Raw genomic sequence first — 25,972 nt, forward strand, 5'->3', positions numbered from 1 at the left:
GAAGAAACAAGAATAAGAGAGAGAACAAGGCAGAGAAACTGAGCGGAAGGCTGCTGCACTGATGTCAAGCCAAGCAGCCCGTGAGTAAAGAAAGGCAATCAGAGAAAAAGCCAGCATTACCGGGAACTGGTTCTCTGTGGGGGTAACACAGGATGAGGGCGAAGATGTAGGATGCAGCCTCAGAGACACACGCGCTCAAGCACATGGAAAACTCTCGGAAAACAGGTAGAAAGATGAGAGCTGAGTAAGCGCACAATGATACAGAGGCTCAGAGTGCAAGAACTACGGGGTGAAGAGGAAATTAGGACCCTCAAAGGCAAGGCCAACAGCACCGAAAGGAAGACAAACTGATGTGACTCAAGTGGAGGGGATGTGCTCAAACGCAGATGAGAGCAGAAGCCAGAACATTGACAGGAGATGGGGAGGAGCTATCAGGTGATGACATCCTAACGGGGAAGTCGGGCTAAGAAAAATATAAGCACCAAACAAAAGACATCTCAGTACCCAATGAGGTAAAATTTGTGTTAACATTTGGACAAAAGAAGCTATATACAATATTTTTTTTTTACATACAATATTACAAGAAGCCTAGATTTTTAAAAATTAGCTCAAGATAAATACAGATAACTGATTCAAGAAGCTTGAAAAGCAAGAAATGAAGGTTGTTAGAAACAAGGAAGATACTTAATTAGCCAGGAAACTCCATCAAGGTGATCTTCATATACATTTTCAAACCTGCATCTCAAGGCAAGATTCCCTGAATCAGAATTTTGCTAAGTGGTGGTCACAGGGACTTCCCCGGCAGAGCAGTGGTTAAGACCCTGTGCAGGGGGCACAGGTTTGATCCCTAGTTGGGGAATGAAGATCCTGTATGCCCCATGGTGCAGTCAAAATATAATAAAAATTATTTTTAAAATGTGCCAGCAGATCTTGTGTCTGCTGAGGTGCTTTAAAAAAAAATTATTATTAAAAAAAAAAAAGGTGGTCACAGCTCCTATAAGACTGGGAGTTTAGTGTCTGGCACTAATATCACCTTAACTTTGAGGTTCAAGGTTTCTGTTCAGCAAAAATAATGTATATACACATATCTCTTAGGACATCTGCCTAGGTAAAGCATCTGCCTACATTGTGGGAGACCTGGGTTCAATCCCTGGGTCGGGAAGATCCCCTAGAGAAGGAAATGGCAACCTACTCTTGCTGGAAAATCCCATGGACGGAGGAGCCTGGTAGGCTACAGTCCATAGGGTTGCAAAGAGTCAGACACGACTGAGCGACTTCACTTCTGAAGATATCTATACTCAAAATAATGCTGAAAACACTGTACTGGAATACTGAAACAATGGAATCTTTTAAACATCACTTTACAGTCACCAAGCTTCCCTGATGGCTCAGACAGTAAAGCGTCTGTCTGCAATGCAGGAGACCTGGGTTCAATCCCTGGGTTGGGAAGATCCCCTGGAGGAGGAAATGGCAGCCCACTCCAGTATTCTTGCCTGGAAAATGCCATGGACTGCAGAGCCTGGTAGGCTACCGTCCATGGGGTCGCAAGGAGTCGGACACGACTGAGCGACTTCACTTTCACTTTATAGTCACCAATTATAAGCATGGACTGATGTTTTAATAAACACAGACACCCATGGAACCTCTACCACAATTGAAAGCATATTCATCACCCAGAAAAGTTCCCTGTTTCTCACTTGGATCCAAGGCCCCTCATTCCAGGAAACACTGATCTGTTTGTCACAGAGACTGGGTTTGCCATTTCCTACCATTTCATATAAATGGAATCACACAATATGCACTCTTGTGCCTGGCTTCTTTCACTCAGTACATTTTTGACTGACCCATGTCAATGCATGTATTAATAGAGTATTCCTTCTCATTACTGAGTAGTAGTCCAACATAGTGTCAAACAACAGAATGTCTCTTACATGTCATGGTTATCTATGTAATCAAACTATACATAGAATATTTCATAATTTTTCTAAGAACACAGATTTATAAAAGATAGATAAAGAATGGATAAAGCCCTGCAAATCAACTGCAATTTAAAAAAGAGAAAAAAATACCTATCAGAAGAACCAAAGGAAAAAAATGGATAAAGCAGGTAAGTCCTAGATTTTGCAGACACTAAGTAATCAAAAAGTTGATTATTTATACTGTGCAAAATGTCTGAATATTTAGAAGTATATAATAATAGTATGAACTCTGAAATATTTCCCTTCATGTTTATTTTTGTTTTATCTTTATTTTGGGGGATCTCCTTAACTTATTTCAAATTTTACTGAGCTTCCAGGTACTTATCAATAGTACAGAAATCAAACAGCCTAAGAAGTTAACTGTTACAAACCTCATGGGGAATAAGTACAGAAACTAGCACTGAATTTGCTATATGTCATGGAAAATAGTTTTACTAATCCTCACAGAAATCAGAATAGAAGTTTACGAAGCAAAGCAGAAACTTAATAAGCACGTAATATCTAACACTAATTATTATCAAACATTAATAAAACTGGACTTTAGGATTAAATACAGCTTTAAACATCACAGGAAAAAAGATGCTTTCTTGCATAAAGAAGACATATGCAAAGGGAGAGGAAAAACATGACCAAATTCTAAACACTAATCATGAACTTGATATAAAATACCTGACCAGATCTCAGGGCCTGTATCCTGGTAAGTTTTTATTCTCAGATCATAGAAGATATGGGTTAGTTATTTCAGAATGGGCCAAATCCTGATACTTCCTTATCATTCAGAGGGTAGTAAGTTCAATGTCACAGTACAGTGGATAGTACAGTAAAAAATGTGTGTGTGTTAGTCACTCAGTCATGTCGGACTTTTTGCCACCCCATAGACTGTAGCCCGCCAGGCTCCTCTATCCATGGAGTTCTCCAGGCAAAAATACTGGAGTGGGTTGCTATTCTCTTCTCCAGAGGATCTTCCTGACCCAGGGACAGAACCTGGATCTCTTGCATTGCAGGCAGATTCTCAGATGAGAATTGTAGCCCTGGCTGACACCTTGGTTTCTGCCTGGTAAGACCCTGAGCAGGGGATCCACTATCCATGCCCACACACCTGAGACGACTTAAGGCACATAGCTGTGCCTTAAGCCATGGAGTCTGTGGTCATTTATCGCACAGCAGTAAAAAGTGAATGTGTACGATTATTATATAGTATCATCTGAGCCACCAGGGAAGCCCATGTCTACATAAAACAGAGAAACTTTTATTCAAATCATAAATTTTAGGGAAAAAGAATCAAGTGAGAATGGTAATCAATTCTACTTAATAAATATATAATTGGTGCCTAAACATCAAGTTTATTGAGATGGGTCCCAGGAAGTCACAGTTTAAAGACCTTAAGTAATAGTTGATTGGATTATGTGAATTAAAAATTACAATACAGAGGAATAAGACCCCTGCTCAGGGTTTTACCAGGCAGAAACCAAGGTGTCAGCCAGGGCTGCAATTCTCATTTGAGGCTCAGGAACCTCTTCTGAGCTCACTGGTTCCTGGCAGAATTTATTTCCTTGTGCTGTCATGGCTAAGTTTACCACGTTCTTGCTGGCTGTCGGTCAGAGAGCCAGCAGACGATCTCCCAGAGAATCCCTACACTTTCTTGCCATGTGAATAAGGGCTTTCTTCCAGGCCAGCAGCTGTCCCCCTGACCTTCTAACCTTCTAGCTCGCCAGGAGGGAGTCTTATAATAAAGCAGTGACGGAACCACAGCAGTGAATATAGCATCAGCAATGCCATAGGACACAGCCTGACCAAGGCGGCTGCTGCACTCCAAATTCAGTCTCCCCCACACTCCAGTGGAGGGGAGAGCATTAGGTGTAATACCTGGAGTCAAGAATTTGTGGACCACCTTAGAATTCAGCCTACCACAGATTTGGAAAGGATGCTGTGAGTGCAAGAGAGGAAAGGCAAGATTTAGACTGGCAGAACAAAGAAGGGAAAAGGAAGTTAACAGGTGAGCCCTTGAGAGTCGAGCTCTGTGCACCACTCTTGAAATTTTTCATTTTTTTTAAATGAAGAAATTAAGGCTCAGAAAAGTGAAGTAACTTGTCCAAGGCTATATAGTCTGGATCTGCCCAAAGAAAATGTCTGAACTAACCTATCTAGGTCCATGGCTAGCGGGGTCACTGATCATCTAAGTAAATGCTTGGAGTGGGGAGTGGGAGTGGGGACTGGGAGTGGAGAGGGTGGGAGGGTGGGCAGGGGCCAGCAGGTGAAGAGAACACAAGTGTGGGGACGAAGCTGCAGCAGCCGTGTGCAGTGGGGAGACTGCAGTCTGGTCCTCAGCTCTGTGTGACTAGAGCACACAGCCAGGTATGTGATTTTAAAAAGATGGCAGAGGAATGGTGAATCACAGCCTTCTCAGCAAACTTTTTAAGCAATTTTAACTGTCACATATGAATTATCAGTACGAGTTACATAAGTACGTGCAGGAAAACTAAGAAGTCCTAACAGATGCTGAAGAACTCTAGTAGAAACAAGCCAGGTGTATACATTTCACAGAGCAGGGTGAAACCGGAGTTAAAGAGCAGCAGTGTACATGCACGGGTACCCAAGACCTACCTTCATTTCACCGCTTCCACCAGCACTCAGCACATTTCTCCAGCCTTGTTCCCTGGCCCTATTTATTCTCTCCAACTTTGAGGGGAAAGAAACAAATAAAACACCATTTCAAGTATTTAATATAAAGTATATGAAATACACTTAGTAATAAAAAGGAAACCAGTGTAATCCTTTGAAAAAGGGGGGGCATGTGTGTGGGGAGGTGGTGGAGTGTGCTGGGGAAAATGGACAATCCTCTCACCCTTTGCTTTTCCTGTCTTTTCACCTGCTCAGCCTTCAGCAGACTAACCTGCAATAATTTTAAAGACAAACTTCTTAGAACTCTTAAAACAATTATCATCTCCAACTTGGCTGGAGAAGAAAAATAACAGTGAAGTAACTACCTGATCCTTAGACTTCTTTTCTTTTTCAGTCAATTCCAATCTTCTTTTTCTTGGTGCTTCCTTAAAAAAAAAAAAAAAAAATTATCAATAATAAATACTACTTTTTCTAGCTTAATCAGTAAAGTTAGCATACCGGTGGTAGACGTATATCCTGGAAGGTTTAAAAACAGAAATAAGTTAGAGGTATTTGTTTGAAAGAAATAAGGAGGAAAGGTTTGGAGGTTTTATAAAATTTGTTTCTTTTTTTCATAATTAGTTTTACAAAGCTGTGAAATAAGCACACAGATGTGTTTATACCTCAAACAGTTTCCTCCTTTCTTCTCCAGGATTCACTTTCTTCACTGGGGTTTGATGGGCCTGGACAGAAAGTAAAACTACAAATTAGATTAAGGATTTTGAGGTATCCATTTGAAAAATTCAAATGTATGGAAATTTAAAATAAGAAAAACGTAAAGCCAATACTGCCATAACTCTCTTTCAAAATACATTATCCTTCAAAAAAAAAAAAAAAAAAAGAAAGGAACCACTTAAGTGTCTAATACACTATTTGTTCAAAAAAGAGAAACACAGGATCCAAAGAAACCATGGAAAAAGGGTCTTCCCTAATCATCCAGTAAAAAGCGTATTCAGGTAGAGATGCTAACTGTAAGTTCTCTAACGTTATGAAAACAGAATGTCATCTAGAAAGCCCAAATCTGAAGAAATTTTTCTTAAAAAAAAAATGAAATGAGTTAACACTTAACTTCTCTCCCTACCTCCAGATATAACCATTGTTAACATTTTCATAAATATCTTTTCTGAGACTGTTTTATGAACATGAATACACACAACTATATACATGTGTATATACATACACACATAGTCTTAGCTTTTTATACTTTTTACATAAATATAATAAACAATGTATTACGATGGGAAAATGTTTTTCACTATTAACAACATTACCTGACATTTCCACATTGTGGTAAACAATTTAACAATGGTGATATTCCAAACCATGGATATAATTAATTTATTCAACTACTCTTGAAGGAAGGACATTGTGTTGGTTCTAATTTTTCCCCATACTGTTAGAAACATTCTTGTAGGTACATTTTGTATCATATGCAAGTCTTTCGAAAGGGCAATTTCTAAATGGAATCATAAAGTAATAATGAAATTTAAGTGTTGAGAAAAACTGCCACCTCAAGAAGCTGCATCAATTTATACTCTCATCAAGGAATTCATTTTCTCATAACCTCACAAATAATGAGTATTATCAATGTCTTAAATTTTTAATATCTGGGAAGACTACTTTCCAGTATATTAGATAATTACATTTCTTCTTTAATATGCTAATTGTTCATCTTATTTTATAGTTGTTCTAATTTTATGGGCTATTTGTATATTATGAAAAATAAAGAGTATTTCAGATTTGCAAATTTTTTTTACATTTTGTCTTTGAACAGCTGTTTATTGTATCTTAAACTGTACAGAAGTCTGTAATTTATATAGTTAAATCTGCCAGTCTTTTCCTTTATGATATCAGCATAAACTATTTTACTAAAGAAGACATTTCAGACCTCATTTGCTTCTGCCACTTGGATAGTTTCATTTTTATATTCAGAAGTTATATATAATCTAACTTAAATTTAGATTTTAAAATATTAAAGTTAGATTTTTATTTTTAGATTTATCTGGAATAAATTTTTGTTCATGGAATGAGTCGGGAATCTAATTTTTTTCTCTAGAAAATCCAGTTATCTCATAGCCATTTCTTGGCTGATACATCTTTTCCCACAATGGTCTGAAATGCCTCATTAATCACATAATAAATTCAAATACACATTAATCACATAATAAATTCCAATTTCTGGAATTCTCTATGTCATCTATCCATCTTCTTTTTTAACTATGATATAAAGCCACCTATAAAAAAGTAGATAAAGGAGATACACAGAGGTTAGCAAAAATAAAGGAAAAACCCAGTAACTACTACCCAAGTCAAGAAACAGAATAATGCCAACACACAGAAATCCTCCACATGTCCTTCCACAAGAGAGACAGCCACCATCCCCACTTTACTAATCACTACCTCACTTGTCTCTGTTGCTTTGCCACTTGGATACATGTTCCTAAACAATACAGTTTTGTTTTTTTTAAATGTTCTGAGTTCTATATAAATGGAATCATACAATATATATTCCTTTGTATCTCACTTCTGTTGCTCAACACTGTTTTCAGAATAACCCTTGTTATTATGTTTATTTATCTGCATTTGCTTTCTTCATTGATAAACAACATTCCACTGATGTGGAGTCCCTTCTTGCACAGTTATCCTGCACTTTTCACAGCAGGGCTATTCTACAGTAACTGAGGGAGTGTCTATTTCCTTTTCTAATTATTCACTGTCACATGCTCAACTTCTATCAGGCCACGTCACTGAATTCATTAACAGTGTTCTGCTTCTTCACTAGGAGTTTCTAGGTAGGGAATCATATCTGTAAATGTCTATATTTTCTCATCTCTCCCAATATTTATGTTTCTTATTTCTTTCTCTTTTTAATTTCATGGGCTAGGCTTCTGGAAAAACATCAAATGATAGCATCATTACAAACACCCTTGTCTTGTTCCTAACTTTAATGTAAATGCTTCCAACTTTTCATCATTATGTATAATGCCTGATGTAGGTTTCTGGTATATATAACTGGGTCAAATTAAGAATTTTTACCTCTATTTCTTGAATCAAAGAAATTTGAATTTTTTTAAAAAAACTACTTTATTGAGGTATGATGGACATACAAAAAGTTATACATGGTTAATGTAAACAACCAAGTAAGTTTTTTTAAAGGGTTAAATTCTACTGAACTTTCAGTATCTACTGAGATAATTTATATATGACTTTTTCTTCTAATCTACTAACAGTGAAATTAACCAGTTTCCGACTACTGAACTATCTTTCCACTCCTGAAATGTATCCTATTTAGTAAGTTTTGAATTACTCTTTTGATAAATTGCTTGATTTAACTTAACTTTTTTAAAAAACATTTTTAAGGATTTCTGCATGTGTGTTCATAAGTATAAATGACCCATGGATTTCTTTCTTTTATATCCTGTGCTAGCTACTCAATTTTGTGATCAACGTTGAGCCTACTACAGGGACAATTTTCCAAACAATTCAAAGTACAGTTCTGAATATACCAAAAACAGATTAAAAGTATTTACAGAAAACTCTTAAGTTATGTATAATGCATCAGTTTTAAAATTTTCCAGCTACCTTAGGAAAAAATATATAAAAAGAAACACTGTATAAAAACATTCACCTGTTAGGCTTCAATTCAAAGGAAAGGAAATGTTACTTTAAAAAATTATTTCAGTGATCATTTACATTATTATTAAAATAACTCAGCATTTGATTAAATCAGTAAAGTATCTCCACTAACAATTCCATTTCAGTAGTGGCTGTATTTTGACAAAAGTCAATGTTATAAGAAATTACTTTCATTTGCCACTTACTGCTTCAATTTCCTAAATTTTGTAAAATGACTATAACAGATAAGCACTAAAACTCTAAAAGTGAATTCAGAATAATACAAAAAAAATATGATCCACAATCAATATGAAATTAATAAAATTAATCCCAACATATCACTGTTAAGATATATTATATAGCTTACAACATACAAAAAAGAAGTAGAAAGGGATCAAAAGTTTTCTTTCACTAAAACAAAAAAAGATATTTAAAATTTCTGCCCACTTTAGAAAGCAACATGAGACGGGTGGATGAACTGAGAGACTGGGGTTGACATGTACACATTGCTGCTGCTGCTGCTAAGTCGCTTCAGTCGTGTCCGACTCTGTGCGACCCCATAGACGGCAGCCCACCAGGCTCCACTGTCCCTGGGGTTCTCCAGGCAAGAACGCTGGAGTGGGTTGGCATTTCCTTCTCCAAGGCATGCATGCATACTAAGTCACTTCAGTCGTGTCTGACTCTGTGCGACCCCATGGACAGCAGCCCTCCAGGCTCCTCTGTCCACAGGATTCTCCAGGCAAGAGCCCTGGAGTGGGTGCCATGTCCTTCTCCAACATGTACACACTACTGTGTATAAAACAGATAACAGTAAGAAGCTACGGTCTAGCACAGGAAACTCTCCTCAATGCTCTGTGGTGAGCTAAATGGGAAGGAAATCCAAAAAAGGGGACTAGTGCATACAAAAAGCTGATTCACTTTGTTGTATAGCAGAAACTAACAGCATTATAAAGCAACTACACTCCAATAAAAATTTATTAAAAAAAAGCGCAACATGATACATAATTTCAACATAACTTCCTCCTTAGGAAATGCAATTAATTTAATCAATACATTACTTAATTTGAGTACAATAAAACGATATTTATGTGATACCATTAAATGGGTTGATAAACTGGTAAGAGGAGAATAATGATTTTCTTATACTGTGTTTTATCATTTTAATTAAATGACCATCATAAAATATCCATTTTATAGATGTTTTAACTCAAAGTTACATTAGCAATGTGATAAGTGGTATTAAATCTCACACAATGACTATTAATAAATAGTAGCTTTGCTCCCTGACAAAATGACAGAAGCAATAGGTTCTCAGAACTATCCCACCTCCTCACTGTATTATTAGATCCCAACTCCTAACCAAACTTAGGCTAGTTATTTCAATTTTCACTTAAGCCAACCATGTATCTCACCACCTAACCCCATTAACACTAGGGTTAATGAGATGACAATAATACTGAAATACTTAAAGAACAGTAGCTTTCAAACTTTTTCTAAAAGCAACCCACAGTAAGAAAGATATTTCACATTTAGACCCAATAAAGATAAATACACACACATTCCATAAAATACTTTTACTATGTTTAACTAAGTCTGTTACTTTCCATTCTATTACTTAAAAAAAAGTCCCCGCTCCTCACTCATTAAAATGATTCTGCCACCTCTAATAGACAGCAACCCCCACTTTTTAAATAGTAGACTGCTTCTGGCTGAACTATTACTGAACTACAAGGAAAAAAAACCAGCTGTAGATAATGCTCTTCATGGTATTACAAAGTTAACGTTTCAAAGTACGTTTTATGTACATACAACTTAAACTAGTGGGGGACGCTACCTAGGAGCTTTGTAAAAACACATACTGCTTCCATACAAGAGAATTACCTGGCAATAAACAGACCACACACTGCATGACTTCATTCACATGACACATTCAGAACAAGCAAATCCACACAGACAGAAGTAGACTAGCCCAGCGGTTGCCCAGGGCTATGGGGTTTGGTGGAGAACAGGGAGTGAATGCTAATGGAAAAGGATTTGAGGGGAGACAATGAAGTGCTCTAAAACTGATTATGGGGATGGTTGCACAATTCTTGCAAATCCATTGGAAATAATTTAATTTCAGACTTTAAATGGATGAATTATAGTATGTGAGTGATAACTTGATTAAGCTATTTTCAAAAAACATGTATCCTCAAGAGTTGCTGAATCGTAATTTCTGGACACAGAGCCCTGCATTTTGACAAGTTTCGCAGGTTAACACTTGCCTAACAAATCTAGCACTGGTCTCAACATCTGTGAAAACATGACACACAAAATCTTAAAAATATTAACCTGAGTGATAACAGCAGCTCGTTATACATGACTAGCTTTAAACTAGATTATACAACCATCTGCAACAAGAGAAAGTTTAACTAAGACACCTATGTACTCTTAGGTAAGTCACATGGAGGGAAAAATTATCTCTCGGTGCACCAGACTGTCACAGATATAAGATGCTCAAATATTTGTGAAATAAAAATGCCAAAGGTGTTCCTCTGAGATCACATAGGTATTTTCAGAACACAATCTACAAAGAAGAGAAAATATGTAAAACATCCATACTAAAAGAAAATGTGTTGTTTTGTGTTTTTTTGCTAAAATGAGAGCCAAAATACTGAAGCACATTCATGGAGCTCCCTCTGGTGGCTTAATAACCACTCCTTTTCTTTTATTTTATTTTATTTTATTTTTTTTATACAATGTATTTTTTTTTTTTCCTCTAATTTTATTTTATTTTTAAACTTTACATAATTGTATTAGTTTTGCCAAATATCAAAATGAATCCGCCACAGGTATACATGTGTTCCCCATCCCGAACCCTCCTCCCTCCTCCCTCCCCATACCATCCCTCTGGGCCGTCCCAGTGCACCAGCCCCAAGCATCCACTCCTTTTCTTTTAGAAAACAGCTGTAATTATTACAGGAACTGGAACAAAGAAAGTTTTCAGGACGTGCAGGGGCACTAGCAGTCTCAAACAGGAAAGGGCAACGATTGCCCCCTGCTGTCAGAGCTGCCCTGAGCCTGCTGAGTGCGGACACACTGAGGAGGGCAAGGTAGCCTGGCCCAGGGTGAGACTGAGTGGTGAGCAGCAGTCACACTGGGAACAGACTCTGCAGGCAGGAGGAGAGGATATGATGGTGACAGTGACCAGGGGTCAGGAGCGATTCTAATAGTGTGTAGTGAGACAAGAACCCACAGCCTGGGGAGGCCATGCGGCCCGGCACGCACAGTTACACACAACGCACAGTTACACACACTGGCGCTGAGAAGCCCAGCAGAACCCCTTAGACATGCAAGGACAGGACAGGTCTGGAGCTCAGGAAAGGATTCCAGGCTCGAGATGCAGATCGGGGTGTGGGTTTAGAGGTGCTGTCAGAGAGTGAGGCTGTCCGGGGGTGTCCACAGCTGGCCTCCTGAACCACTTGAGCATCTGAGTCAGGGACGTGTGGAGGAACTCACACAGGAGGCGAGAAGAGCAGGTAGGCAGTGAGGGAGACGATCAGCAGAGTGGGATACTCTGGACTCAAGTGAACAAAAAGTTTAAGAAAGGGTAGCCAAGTGAACTGAAGCTGAGGCAGAGGAAGAAGATACCTGACCACTGAATGGAACCACTGGGGCTCCCAGAAGTCCTTGCCAGGAGCAGTGACCCAACAGCTGTGACAGAGCAAGCTCTGGGCAGAAGGGGTTCAAGAGAGAAGGGGAAACAAGGAAGTGGAGACATTCAGACAAGGCTTCGGGAAGTTCTGCCATTAAAGGAGCAGAGATCCAGGGAAGTGGCTGGAGGGACACATGGGAGGGAAGGAAGGGCTTTCTTAACAAGACTGAAGATATGATATGGACAGTCACCCACCAGGCTCCTCTGTCCACGGGATTCTCCAGGCAAGAATACTGGAGTGGGTTACCATTCTTATCTCCAGGGGATCTTCCCGACCCAGGGATCGAACTTGGGTTTCCTGCATTGCAGGCAGATTCTTTACCTTCTGAGCCACCAAGGAAGCCCATTTGTTTGCTAACAGGAATGATTAAGGACAGAGGAAAAATATGATACAGAAGAGAAAGAGAAGTCCTTTAAAAGGCAAAAATAATAGTAAGAGATGGCATACAAACAGCAAGGTCGACTCTAGATCAAAACAGACAGATCCTCCAAGTATAAGGAAGAAAGCAAGAGACTGGCAACAGGCAGGACCGACAGGCAGGAGTGCTGCTGAGTGTGGGCAATTTTCATCTACTTGGCTCTTTTTTCTCAGTGAAATAGGAAGCAATGTTCATCACCCTGAGGGGATAAACAAGGAAAGGTAGGAGATAACCATCTAGAAAGTAGGAAAGGAACTGGCCCGCGGAAACATGATGGGGGGGGGGGGGCGGGGGGCAGTGACAGTGCACACCTGACACTGTAGGTTTAAACTCAAGTGAGACCAGAGAGCTGCAGGTTTCCTCCAACCACACCCACTGGGTGGAGCAGTCAAAAGCTTTGGAAACTATTACAATGAGAGAACATGAAATTAAAGCTGGTAAAGGAAAATAAAAACAAAGACAGGATGAACAATGATAAAACCAGGAAAGATCCATGGATCCAAACAGAACAAACACGTTTTCAAGGCGGGTTCTCAGAGACTAAGCTGGAAACACAGGAAGCAGTGGTAAGAGCGGGGTCCCTGTAACTGAGACTAGGAAGTAGGTGTTCTTCCTGATGACAAATGTGATGGCATGCCATAGGGGAGAGATCCAAAGTGAAGCAGGAGACAAGATCATCAAAGAGAACAATCAGAAAACAAAAAGGCAGTGTACCACCGAAAGGACCATCATCTCAAGACACTAAAGTCACCAAGAACCGTGACATCGCCGCGAAGAGGGAGGAGCAGCATGTGACACAAAGCCTGGTGGCGGGGCTTAGGAAGCCAGGGCAAATCCAGCAACGACATCAAGGAACACAACGTGATCGTCCTCCTCCAGACCCAGCAGGACTGAGGGACCAGAGAGGAAATGGTCCCCGACAGAGCGGCACAACAATGTGTGTAACAAGCCAGGTTTTAGAGTAAAAAAGGTGCAGAGATCTTGACAAGTTGAGAACGCAGGGGATCTTGCTGACCATGGACTCGCTGAGGTCTCTGAGGAACAGTTCGGGCGCTCTGCAGAGGCAGGGGCTGGAGCACGGTAGGACCAGAGCCTCAGGGAGCTGAGAAACTACGTAATAAGGAGATGCCAGGAGTCCTGGGTGCTTTGTAGTAACTAAAGAAAAGAAGGCGAAAGGATATAATGGAACTCATCCATTTAGGCCTGATTGGAAGTGGTCAAACAAGAGATGGCAAGAGTGAATGTCGACATTCTAGGAATCAGCGAACTGAAATGGACTGGAATGGGTGAATTTAACTCAGATGACCATTACATCTACTATCGCGGGCAGGAATCCCTCAGAAGAAATGGAGTAGCCATCGTGGTCAACAAAAGACTCCAAAATGCAGTACTTGGATGCAATCTCAAAAACGACAGAATGATCTCTGTTCGTTTCCAAGGCAAACCATTCAATATCACAGTAATCCAAGTCTATGCCCCAACCAGTAATGCTGAAGAAGCTGAAGTTGAACGGTTCTATGAAGACCTACAAGACCTTTTAGAACTAACACCCAAAAAAGATGTCCTTTTCATTATAGGGGATTGGAATGCAAAAGTAGGAAGTCAAGAAACACCTGAAGTAACAGGCAAATTTGGCCTTGGAATACAGAATGAAGCAGGGCAAAGACTAATAGAGTTTTGCCAAGAAAATGCACTGGTCATAAAAAACACCCTCTTCCAACAACACAAGAGAAGACTATATGCATGGACATCACCAGATGGTCAACACCGAAATCAGACTGATTATATTCTTTGCAGCCAAAGATGGAGAAGCTGTATACAGTCAACAAAAACAAGACCAGGAGCTGACTGTGGCTCAGACCATGAACTCCTTATTGCCAAATTCAGACTTAAATTGAAGAAAGTAGGGAAAACCACTAGACCATTCAGGTATGACCTAAATCAAATCCCTTATGATTATACAGTGGAATTGAGAAATAGATTTAAGGGCCTAGATTTGATAGATAGAGTGCCTGATGAGCTATGGAATGAGGTTCGTGACATCGTACAGGAGACAGGGATCAAAACCATCCCCATGGAAAAGAAATGCAAAAAAGCAAAATGGCTGTCTGGGGAGGCCTTACAAATAGCTGTGAAAAGAAGAGAAGCGAAAAGCAAAGGAGAAAAGCAAAGATATAAACATCTGAATGCAGAGTTCCAAAGAATAGCAAGGAGATAAGAAAGCCTTCTTCAGCAATCAATGCAAAGAAATAGAGGAAAACAACAGAATGGGAAAGACTAGAGATCTCTTCAAGAAAATCAGAGATACCAAGGGAACATTTCATGCAAAGACAGGCTTGATAAAGGACAGAAATGGTATGGACCTAACAGAAGCAGAAGATATTAAGAAGAGATGGCAAGAATACACAGAAGAACTGTACAAAAAAGATCTTCACGACCCAGATAATCACGATGGTGTGATCACTGACCTAGAGCCAGACATCCTGGAATGTGAAGTCAAGTGGGCCTTAGAAAGCATCACTATGAACAAAGCTAGTGAAGGTGATGGAATTCCAGTTGAGCTATTTCAAATTCTGAAAGATGATGCTGTGAAAGTGCTGCACTCAATATGCCAGCAAATTTGGGAAACTCAGCAGTGGCCATAGGACTGGAAAAGGTCAGTTTTCATTCCAATCCCAAAGAAAGGCAATGCCAAAGAATGCTCAAACTACCGCACAATTGCACTCATCTCACACGCTAGTAAAGTAATGCTCAAAATTCTCCAAGCCAGGCTTCAGCAATATGTGAACCGTGAACTTCCTGATGTTCAAGCTGGTTTTAGAAAAGGCAGAGGAACCAGAGATCAAATTGCCAACATCTGCTGGATCATGGAAAAAGCAAGAGAGTTCCAGAAAAACATCTATTTCTGCTTTATTGACTATGTCAAAGCCTTTGACTGTGTGGATCACAATAAACTGTGGAAAATTCTGAGAGATGGGAATACCAAACCACCTGATCTGCCTCTTGAGAAATTTGTATGCAGGTCAGGAGGCAACAGTTAGAACTGGACATGGAACAACAGACTGGTTCCAAATAGGAAAAGGAGTATGTCAAGGCTGTATAATATCACCCTGTTTATTTAACTTATATGCAGAGTACATCATGAGAAACGCTGGACTGGAAGAAACACAAGCTGGAATCAAGACTGCCGGGAGAAATATCAATAACCTCAGATATGCAGATGACACCACCCTTATGGCAGAAAGTGAAGAGGAACTCAAAAGCCTCTTGATGAAGGTGAAAGTGGAGAGTGAAAAAGTTGGCTTAAAGCTCAACATTCAGAAAACGAAGATCATGGCATCCGGTCCCATCACTTCATGGGAAACAGATGAGGAAACAGTGGAAACAGTATCAGACTTATTTTTCTGGGCTCCAAAATCACTGCAGATGGTGACTGCAGCCATGAAATTAAAAGATGCTTACTCCTTGGAAGGAAATTTATGACCAACCTAGACAGCATATTCAAAAGCAGAGACATTACTTTGCCAACAAAGGTCTGTCTAGTCAAGGCTATGGTTTTTCCTGTGGTCATGTATGGATGTGAGAGTTGGACTGTGAAGAAGGCTGAGCACCGAAGAATTGATGCTTTTGGACTGTGGTGTTGGAGAAGACTCTTGAGAGTCCCTTGGACTGCAAGGAGATCCAACCAGTCCATTCTGAAGGAGATCAGCCCTGGGATTTCTTTGGAAGGAATGATGCTGAAGCTGAAACTCCAATACTTTGGCCACCTCATGCAAAGAGTTGACTCATTGGAAAAGACTCTGATGCTGGGAGGGACTGGGGGCAAAAGGAGAAGGGGATGACAGAGGATGAGATGGCTGGATGGCATCACTGACTCGATGGACGTGAGTTTGAATGAACTCTGGGAGTTGGTGATGGGCAGGGAGGCCTGGCGTGCTGCGATTCATGGGGTCGCAAAGAGTCGGACACGACTGAGCGACTGATCTGATCTGATCTGATGTAACTATTAATAGTATGATTATATAACTATTAATAGAATGAAGTGGCTAGGCCAAAGAGGAAATGACACCTGTGGACATGTCTGGGGATGAAAGTAAAATCTGATGCTGTAAGGAACAGTACGGCATAGAAACCTGGGATGTTAGGTCTATGAATCAAGGTAAATTGGATGTGGTCAAGCAGGAAATGGCAAGTGTAAACAATGACATCTTAGAAATCAGTGAACAAAAATGGACAGGAAAGGATGAACTGAATTCAGATGACCATGATATCTACCACTGTGGGTAAGAATCCAACAGAAGAAATGGAGTACCCTCATAGTCAACTAAAGAGTTCCAAATGTAGTACTTGAGTGCAATCTCAAAAACAACAGAATGATCTCAGTTTGCTTCCAAGGCAAACCGTTCAGTACCACAGTAATCCACATCTATGTCCCGACCAAAGAAGCTGAAGCTGATCAGTTCTATCAAGACCTCCTAGAACTAACACCAAAAAAAGAAGTCCTGTTTATCATAGGGGACTGGAATGTGAAAGCAGGAAGTCAAGAGATAACTGGAGTTTGGTCTTAGAGTATAAAATGAAGCAGGGGAAAGGCTAATAGAATTCTGCCAAGGGAACTCACTGGTCATTGCAAACACCCTTTTTCAACAACCCAAGAGACGACTTTACACATGGACATCATCAAATGATCAATACTGAAATCAGATTGATTGTATTTATTGTAGCGGATGATGGAGAAGCTGTATATAGTCAGCAAAAACAAGACCTGAAGTTGACTGTGGCTTAGATCATCAGCTCCTTATAGCACAATTCAGGCTTAAACTAAAGAAAGCAGGGAAATTCATGAGGCTAGTCAGGTACAACTTAAATCAAATCCCGTGAATATACAGTGGGGGTGACAATAGATTCAAGGGATTAGATCTAGTAAACAGAGTGCCTAAAGAACTATGGACAGAGGTTTGTAACAGTGTACAGGAGGCAACAAACAAAATCATCCCAAAGAAAAAGAAATGAGAGAAGGTAAAGTGGTTGTCTGAGGAGGCTTTACAAATAACTGAGGAAAAAAGAGCAACAAAAAGCAAAGGAGAAAGGGAAAGGTACACCAATACTAAATGCAGACTTTCAGAGAACAGCAAGGGGATACAAGAAGGCCTTTTTCAATGAACAATGTAAAGAAACAGAGGAGAAAACAGACAGGGAAAGACCTGAGATCTCTTCAAGAAACTGGAGATATCAAAGGTACATTTTATCCAAAGATGGGCACAATAAAGGACAGAAATGGTAAAGATCTAATAGAAGCAAAAGAGATCAAGAAAAGATGGCAAGAATACACAAAAGAACCGTTTAAAAAAGACCTTAATGACCCTGATAACCATGATGGTTTGGTCACTCACCCAGAGCCAGACATTGTGGAGTATGAAATTAAGAGGGCCTTAGGAAGCACTGCTGCCAATAAAGCAAGTGGAGGTGATGGAATTCCAGCAGGCTATTTAAAATCCTAAAAGATGACATTATTAAAGTGTTACACTCAATATATCAGCAATTTTGGAAAACCCAGAAGTGGTCACAGGACTGAAAAGTTCAATCTTCATCCCAATTCCCAAGAAAGGCACTACTAAAGGATGTTCAAACTACCAGACAATTGCACTCATCTCCCATACTAATAAGGTTATGCTCAAAATCCTTCAAGCCAGGCTTCAGCATTATGTGAACCAAGAATGTTCAGTTGTTCAAACTAGGTTTAGGAAAGGCAGAGGAACCAGAGATCAAATTGTCAACATTCACTGTATCATACAGAAAGCAAGAGAATTCCAGAAAAACATCTACTTTTGTTTCATTGACTATGCTAACACCTTTGATTGTGTGGATCATTAAAAAACTGTGGAAACTCTTAAGGGGATGGGAATACCAGACCATCTTACCTGTCTCCTGAAAAACCTGTTTGCGGGTCAAGAAGCAATTGTTAGAACCTTATATGGAACAACAGACTGCTTCAAAATTGAGAAAGGAGTATGACAAGGCTGTTTATTGTCACCCTGTTTATTTAACTTATATACAGAGCACATCATGTGAAATGCTGGGATGGATGAGTTACAAGCTGGAATCAAGATTGCCAGGAGAAATATCAACAACCTCAGATATGCAGATACCACTTTAATGGCAGAAAGTGAAGAGGTACTAAAAAGGTCTTCTGATGAGGGTGGAAGAAGAGAGTGGAAAAGCTGGCTTAGAACTCAATATTAAGAAAACTAAGATCATGGCATCCAGTCCCATCACTTCATGGCAAACAGAAGGGAAAAACATGGATGCAGTGACAGATTTCCTCTTCTTGGGCTCTAAGACTGCTGCAGATGGTGACTGCAGCCATGAAATAAGAAGACAATTGCTTCTTGGCAGGAAAGCTATGACAAACCTACACAGTGTATTAAAAAGCAAAGACATCACCTTGCCGACAAAGGTCTGTATAGTGAAAGCTATGGTTTTTCCAGCAGTCATGTACGGATGTGAGAGATGGATCATAAAGGAGGCTGAGTGCCAAAAAATTGATGCCTTCGAATTGTGGTGCTGGAGAAGACTCTTGAGAGTCCCTTGGACTGCAAGGAGATCCAACCAGTCCATCCTAAAGGAAATCAACCCTGAATATTCATTGGAAGGAGTGATGCTGAAGCTGAAGATCCAATACTCTGGCCACCTAATACGAAGAGACAACTCATTAGAAAAGACCCTGATGCTGGGCAGGAGCTAAAGGGGGCGACAGAGGATGAGGTTGGATGGCATCACTGATTCAGTGGGCATGAACTTGGGCAAACTCCAAGAGACAGGGAGGGACAGGAAAGCCTGGTGTGCTGCAGTACATGGGGTCACTAGTGTTGGACACAACTTGGCAACTGAACAAAAACAACAAACACAACAAAAAAGTAAAATCCACAAACCCAGGGTGCCAGCTGTCACAGTGCCCTTCAGCTGGAAATTTACCCTTCACTGCCCTGCTCAAGACCCTGGGGCTGGACAGTGCACACATCATGCATGCTAAAGACAAAGAACTCCCCTACTGTGAGGTTTGTCTTATAGCACACCTATGTACCGAAACTTTTTTCTGAGCATTTGTGTACATGTATGTGCAGACACAGAGCAAAACCAACAGGTCCCATATTCCAGAGAATACAGCAGCTACAGACATGGAAGAAAAATGACAAATTCTTGCAACTAATCTATGTTTTTAGGCACAGCACCTAAATGCTACAGGCCTTAATTTTCTTTTGAAACATGACAGACCACAAGGTCATATCCCTCCACATATTTAATTATCTCATATGAATCCTTAAATTCAAGTTTTTCCCAGATCTTTATGATGTTTATCTCAGATGTTTATTTATTTTATGCACAAAAACAAATGGTTCTGCTTAGGTTATTCAACAGTGATTTCATTTATAATGTCACTTTCTTTTTAATGCACCAAATACTTTACTTAATCTATCTACTTAATGTCTCTTCATGACTTCTGTAAGTGTCCTAAGTTTTAGAAGACTGGTGAAGCAGAGAACAGCAATTAAAGAGCAATGCTCTTTAATAACTCAATAAAAACAATCCTATAGACATAAAGATTAACTGAACTGAGCTGCAATAAAATAAGGTCAAATTGAACATTACTAATATACAGTTTGTAATATCATCACCACATCATACCTGTTTATATTTCTGGAGTGGCTTCCTTTCATGCAATTTTTTATCTATATATTTCTTATTTGTTAACGGTATTCCATATTTAGCAGCAGGCTTTGTAATTTTCTGAGCAGACATAATAGAAGCCAAGCTTTGTCCTGAAGCTGGTCTTTTAGCTACATGAGAAAATAATACAAAGAATTATTTTCAGAGTTCTTAGTGTTAAATCTTCAATTTCAAAATTCTTCAACACAGAACTTTTTCATGTTCATAATCACTGACAGTGTTCAGTTTGAGACCCTTCACTAAACATCTCCTTCACTCCTTACCACGTGTCAATGCCTTCATAGTGACTATTTTACACTAAAGCCACTTTCTGAAAGAAGCAAGAAGCGACACTCCTCTAAGATGCTGAAATTTCTCATATAGAAAAAGCACACCCCTAAAACTGATGGTGGATGATGATTGTACACGTCTGTGAATATACTAAAGCACACTGAATCATTGACTTTAAATGGGTAAACTGAATTTTATGTGGGTTACATTTCAATAAAGACGTTAAAAATAAATTTTATAAAGAATTTTCCATATCTTAGAAATTACTCTCAAAATCAGAACATAAACTTCAAGAGCAACTGTTAAACAATAATTCCATCACTATGAGAATTAATATTTGCTTCTTATATAGTCTGAGTAATGCCTGCACCTACAGACCCACTGAAAAACAGGTACTTTAAAAGAATCACTATAGCTTAGGGTCCCAGGAAACGAGTACATTTATGCACTGCTGGTAGGTGTAGAAACTGGTCAAGATGTTCAGAGAACAACGTATATCAAGAACAATGTTTACAGGGGCTCTGTATCAATCTAGAGGGGTGGGATGGGGAGGGAGGTGGGAGGGAGATTTAAGAGGGAGGGGATATCTGTATACCTATGGCTGATTCATGTTGAGGTTTGACAGAAAACAACAAAATTCTGTAAAGCAATTATCCTTCAATTAAAAAATAAATTACAAAAAGGACAATGTTTATTAATTGATGTCAAAAAACTAATCAGAGAACCACAAAAATATATACACATTCAGCATTATATATCAATATTAAACTTTTACTGAAGCCTAGACAGGGTTTAGTCTTAGAACAATGGCAAACTGAAGATAAACTGTTAAGACTAAAGTAATGAAAATGGAAGTCTACACTTCACATTCCTCAAAGAGACTGCTGCTGCTAAGTCGCTTCAGTCGTGTCCGACTCTGCGACCCCATAGACGGCAGCCCACCAGGCTCCCCTGTCCCTGGGATTCTCTGGGCAAGAATACTGGAGCGGGCTGCCGGTTCCTTCTCCAATGCGTGCATGCATGCTAAGTCGCTTCAGTCATGTCCAACTCTGTGCGACCCCACAGATGGCAGCCCACTAGGCTCCCCTGTCCATGGGATTCTCCAGGCAAGAATACTGGAGTGGGTTGCCATTTCCTTCTCCCTCAGAGACTAAAGGAGGTCAAAGAGTCCCAGCTGCATTAAGGAAAGTGAAAGTGAAGTCGCTCAGTCGTGTCCGACTCTTCGAGACCCCATGGACTGCAGCCTACCAGGCTCCTCCGTCCATGGGATTTTCCAGGCAAGAGTACTGGAGTGGGATGCCATTAGGTCTTCCTGAAGTCCTTTCCTCCCTGACTCCTTCTCCCTGCTCAGCCCTACTCCCCACCCAGTCTGCCCTCCACCCCAGGGTTATACCCTGTCTGAGAACCACATGATCGATCTCTGCCAACCACTATGCTTCTTCTTTAGGAGGGGAATGGAGAAAAAAATTTAACTAGGAGTTTACAAGGAAATACTACCATTAAGCTCTGTTCTTCAAAGAATGTTTAACTGCATTAGAAAATGATCAAGATATAATATTGTGAATTAAAAAAAAAAAATCTTTCTTTATAACACAACCCCAATTTCCAATCATTATGCATCTGTTATTGAAATATATATACCAAATAAATGTATTAAGAGTAGGGTAATTTTTATTTCTTTTTGATTTTTATAATGACATATTACTCAATTTAGTGAATGCTTATAAAAATAAAAGCAACATTAGCCATTTGACTGGCAGTTTATATTCACAATTAACATGTGTAGAAGACCTGAGAATAAGTTTTTCTAAACACATACTTCAATTGTAATGTGACAGGAATTAGGAAATGTGAGGAAAAAAATTTTGCCTCTGAGAATTGTAAGCTTCTTTTCGAAGACAGGTACACAGCCACACCACTGGAACCTGGCTGCATATATTAACATAACCACATGCGTGCCAGAAAAGGGGCAAGAGGCACCAAAGCACAAACAGGAGGGGTCCCAGGAGACCACAGGAACAGTACCCTGCACCCCCTAGAGAAGAAGGAGGGCTACTCAGCTCTCATCTGGCTTCTGAGTATTCCCCACTTCAGAGGTGCGCCTCCCAGGAGGAGGAAGCTTCCTGCCAGGAAGGGAGTCCACAAGGGGCTCGACAGCTCCTATGTTAGCACCTTGAGTCACACACTCCTCCAGCCGGCTCCTCCCACTAGGGTACCCCGCTCCACTGCCTGGGAGGCTCACCCACTGGGAAGACCGTGCTGACCCAGGGATTCCTGTCTGTGTGACAAGGAGGCTTTGATGAAGATGTGACTTCTCATGAGACAAGAGCGCCAGGAGGGACATGCTGACCCTGCCTTGTGTCTGTCTCATGAATGTGGTTCCTACTGGGCTGACTGTCAGGATGGCCAGCTTCTGTCGGCTTAGAGGTGTTTAAGAAGAGCTGACATATCTGGCCTTCCCAAGAGCACATTGCCACTCCATGTCCAGCTGTTATGGACTCAAGCTTTATGATATGGAATTCATTTTTATTAATGTATTTATACTCACAATGGAGTAAGACATGCAAAGCATTATGCTTAAAAAACCACAATCTTCAAGTCTTAATAACTTCCATGGATTTCAGAAATCCATCTGAAATCATTCCATGGGGAATAAATGATTTCCCTCTCAAAAAGATATATACATAAACAATATATAACCATGCTGACAATCCAAAAAATACTCCACTGCTGATGTCCCATATTTAAAAGAATAATTATCCTTGCTAAGGTGTCTGACTTCACACCGATTTACTTTTAAAGTATTTTACAATATTAAATATTTCTTAAAGAAAATTATTTTACATAAAGATTTGCACTGGAGCTTCCCTGGTGGTACAGAAGATAAGAATCTGCCTGTCAATGAAGAGGACATGGGTTTTATCTGTGGTCGGGGAAGATTCTACACTCCTCGGGGCAACTAAGCCCATGCTCCACAACTACTGCTGCAACTAAAGCCAGTGAGACCCAGTACAATCAAAACTTAAAAAAAATTAATTAAAAAAAAGTACTTGCACTTAGGGCATTATATAACATTTCATAACAATATTCTCAGAATATAAGCTGAACACTTGAATAAGAAATAAGATTTCAAAACAGAATTCATTTAAATGAAGGCAGATAAAATGGAAACTTTGTTATTAACTCATCACATATAATTAAAAATTTTTAGATTCATTTCCTCTGGATTAGATTTATCATACAACTACCCCAACTTATTTTATCTACAAATATCTCCAATATAACTAGTATCAAACACATACTGTATTTGATTATCACAAACATAGGAAAGGATTCATGTTAAATTCCACTTACCTGGTAGAGGTTGTGCTCCAAACTTGGAAAATGTTTTTAGACAAAATTCTTCTGCAATAAGCTTAAATTGAAAGAGGTGGGGGGAAAGTTAGAAAAGATGTGAAATTTTCAATTAAAAAAATACCTAGCCATTAATCAGAATACATTTTTTTTCTTTTTCAGTCACAATTATGCTGCCAAATAAACTGTACTAAAATCTAAATTGTCCATTCATCAAATTTCTCTTATGTTAATTTCTTCCCAATCTTACCAACTTATTTATCATTTCTCTGGACAAGCTTTCTCCTAGAATTAATCAAATGCAGATATATAGCAGAAAAATCATAAGAAGAACAGAACATTTCTGGTGAAGAATGAAATCTAAGTGGTGGGTACATAACGAGATACCACGTATTTACTAAGCATGTCTGTCAAACACTCTTGTTACTAGTAGCCATCATCTGCCCTCTTTTCTTTCCATGTTACATATTCTATGTATATCAGGCTTGAGTATTTTCTTTTGTTGCTGGCTAGCTGAATTCCTGACTCTTTGGAAAAGACCCTGATGCTGGGAAAAACTGAATGTGGGAGGAGAAGGGGACAACAGAGGATGAGATGGTTGGATGGCATCACGGACTCAAAGGACATGAGTTTGAGTAAACTCCAAGAGTTGGTGGTGGACAGGGAGGTCTGGCGTGCTGCAGTCCATGGGGTCACAAAGAGTTGGACACGACTGAGTGACTGAACTGAACTGAGTTGAATTCCAGTGCTTCAGCCTTGAGACTATCTATTTGTCTGTCCTAACTGTTGGTATGGGAAAAAAGAAACTCAGAGAGATTGACTGAAGTCATTCTTTCTTCGACTGTGTGGATCACAATAAACTGTGGAAAATTCTGAAAGAGATGGGAATACCAGATCACCTGATCTGCCTCTTGAGAAACCTGTATGCAGGTCAGGAAGCAACAGTTAGAACTGGACATGGAACAACAGACTGGTTCCAAATAGGAAAAGGAGTACGTCAAGGCTGTATATTGTCACCCTGCTTATTTAATTTATATGCAGAGTACATCATGAGAAACGCTGGACTGGAAGAAACACAAGCTGGAATCAAGATTGCCGGGAGAAATATCAATAACTTCAGATATGCAGATGACACCACCCTTATGGCAGAAAGTGAAGAGGAACTCAAAAGCCTCTTGATGAAGGTGAAAGTGGAGAGTGAAAAAGTGGGCTTAAACTCAACATTCAGAAAACGAAGATCATGGCATCCGGTCCCATCACTTCATGGGAAATAGATGGAGAAACAGTGGAAACAGTGTTAGACTTTATTTTTCTGGGCTCCAAAATCACTGCAGATGGTGACTGCGGCCATGAAATTAAAAGACGCTTACTCCTTGGAAGGAAAGTTATGACCAACCTAGACAGCATATTCAAAAGCAGAGACATTACTTTGCCAACAAAGATACGTCTAGTCAAGGCTATGGTTTTTCCTGTGGTCATATATGGATGTGAGAGTTGGACTGTGAAGAAGGCTGAGCGCCGAAGAATTGATGCTTTTGAACTGTGGTGTTGGAGAAGACTCTTGAGAGTCCCTTGGACTGCAAGGAGATCCAACCAGTCCATTCTGAAGGAGATCAGCCCTGGGATTTCTTTGGAAGGAATGATGCTAAAGCTGAAACTCCAATACTTTGGCCACCTCATGCGAAGAGTTGACCTATTGGAAAAGACTCTGATGCTGGGAGGGATTGGGGGCAGGAGGAGAAGGGGACGACAGAGGATGAGATGGCTGGATGGCATCACTGACTTGATGCACATGAGGCTGAGTGAACTCCGGGAGTTGGTGATGGACAGGGAGGCCTGGCGTGCTGCAATTCATGGGGTCGCAAAGAGTCAGACACAACTGAGCGACTGAACTGAACTGAACTGATTCTTTCTTCTCCAGTAGCTGTCAAAAACAATAGCACACTGCACCATAAATTTGTGCTTGAAAATGTTATTTGTAACAAAGGAGTCTTGTAAAACACCCACACTTCAGAGGTTGTAGCTATGTCCTATATTAGTGGCCTTTAACCGCCAATTTTTAACTGGCTTTCTTGCTTACTAATGTATTCTCTTGGTAGTAACAGTTAAATCCACATCTCTGTTTCCTTAAGATTATTTGCTCATATGGATATTCCGTTAAAAGTCAGAGGATATATGACACTTCCCTCTCATCTCATGAACATTTAAAGTAATAAAACTATGATTTTGCTAGATATCTGATTCATAGAACA

General features: G+C 39.8%; 1 protein-coding gene across 8 annotated transcripts in view; it reads right to left on the bottom strand.

The window, feature by feature from the left end:
* Nucleotides 1–25,972, bottom strand: part of NEK1 (NIMA related kinase 1) — a 133,166-nt gene that overhangs the window by 86,604 nt on the left and 20,590 nt on the right. For 6 of the 8 annotated variants that reach the window (XM_024996039.2, XM_010807677.3, XM_010807678.3 and 3 more), the window contains exons 10-15: nucleotides 23,721–23,781; nucleotides 20,055–20,206; nucleotides 5,264–5,323; nucleotides 4,967–5,026; nucleotides 4,825–4,872; nucleotides 4,584–4,658 (exon numbers count right to left, since the gene is read on the bottom strand). In XM_024996039.2, coding sequence (XP_024851807.1) covers nucleotides 4,584–4,658; nucleotides 4,825–4,872; nucleotides 4,967–5,026; nucleotides 5,264–5,323; nucleotides 20,055–20,206; nucleotides 23,721–23,781 — 456 coding nt within the window. The remainder of the gene's footprint in view (nucleotides 1–4,583; nucleotides 4,659–4,824; nucleotides 4,873–4,966; nucleotides 5,027–5,263; nucleotides 5,324–20,054; nucleotides 20,207–23,720; nucleotides 23,782–25,972) is intronic. The other 2 variants (XM_024996038.2, XM_010807676.3) reach the window with 1 other exon arrangement.

This window comes from Bos taurus, chromosome 8 (assembly GCF_002263795.3).
Source record: "Bos taurus isolate L1 Dominette 01449 registration number 42190680 breed Hereford chromosome 8, ARS-UCD2.0, whole genome shotgun sequence".
NCBI lineage: Eukaryota > Metazoa > Chordata > Mammalia > Artiodactyla > Bovidae > Bos > Bos taurus.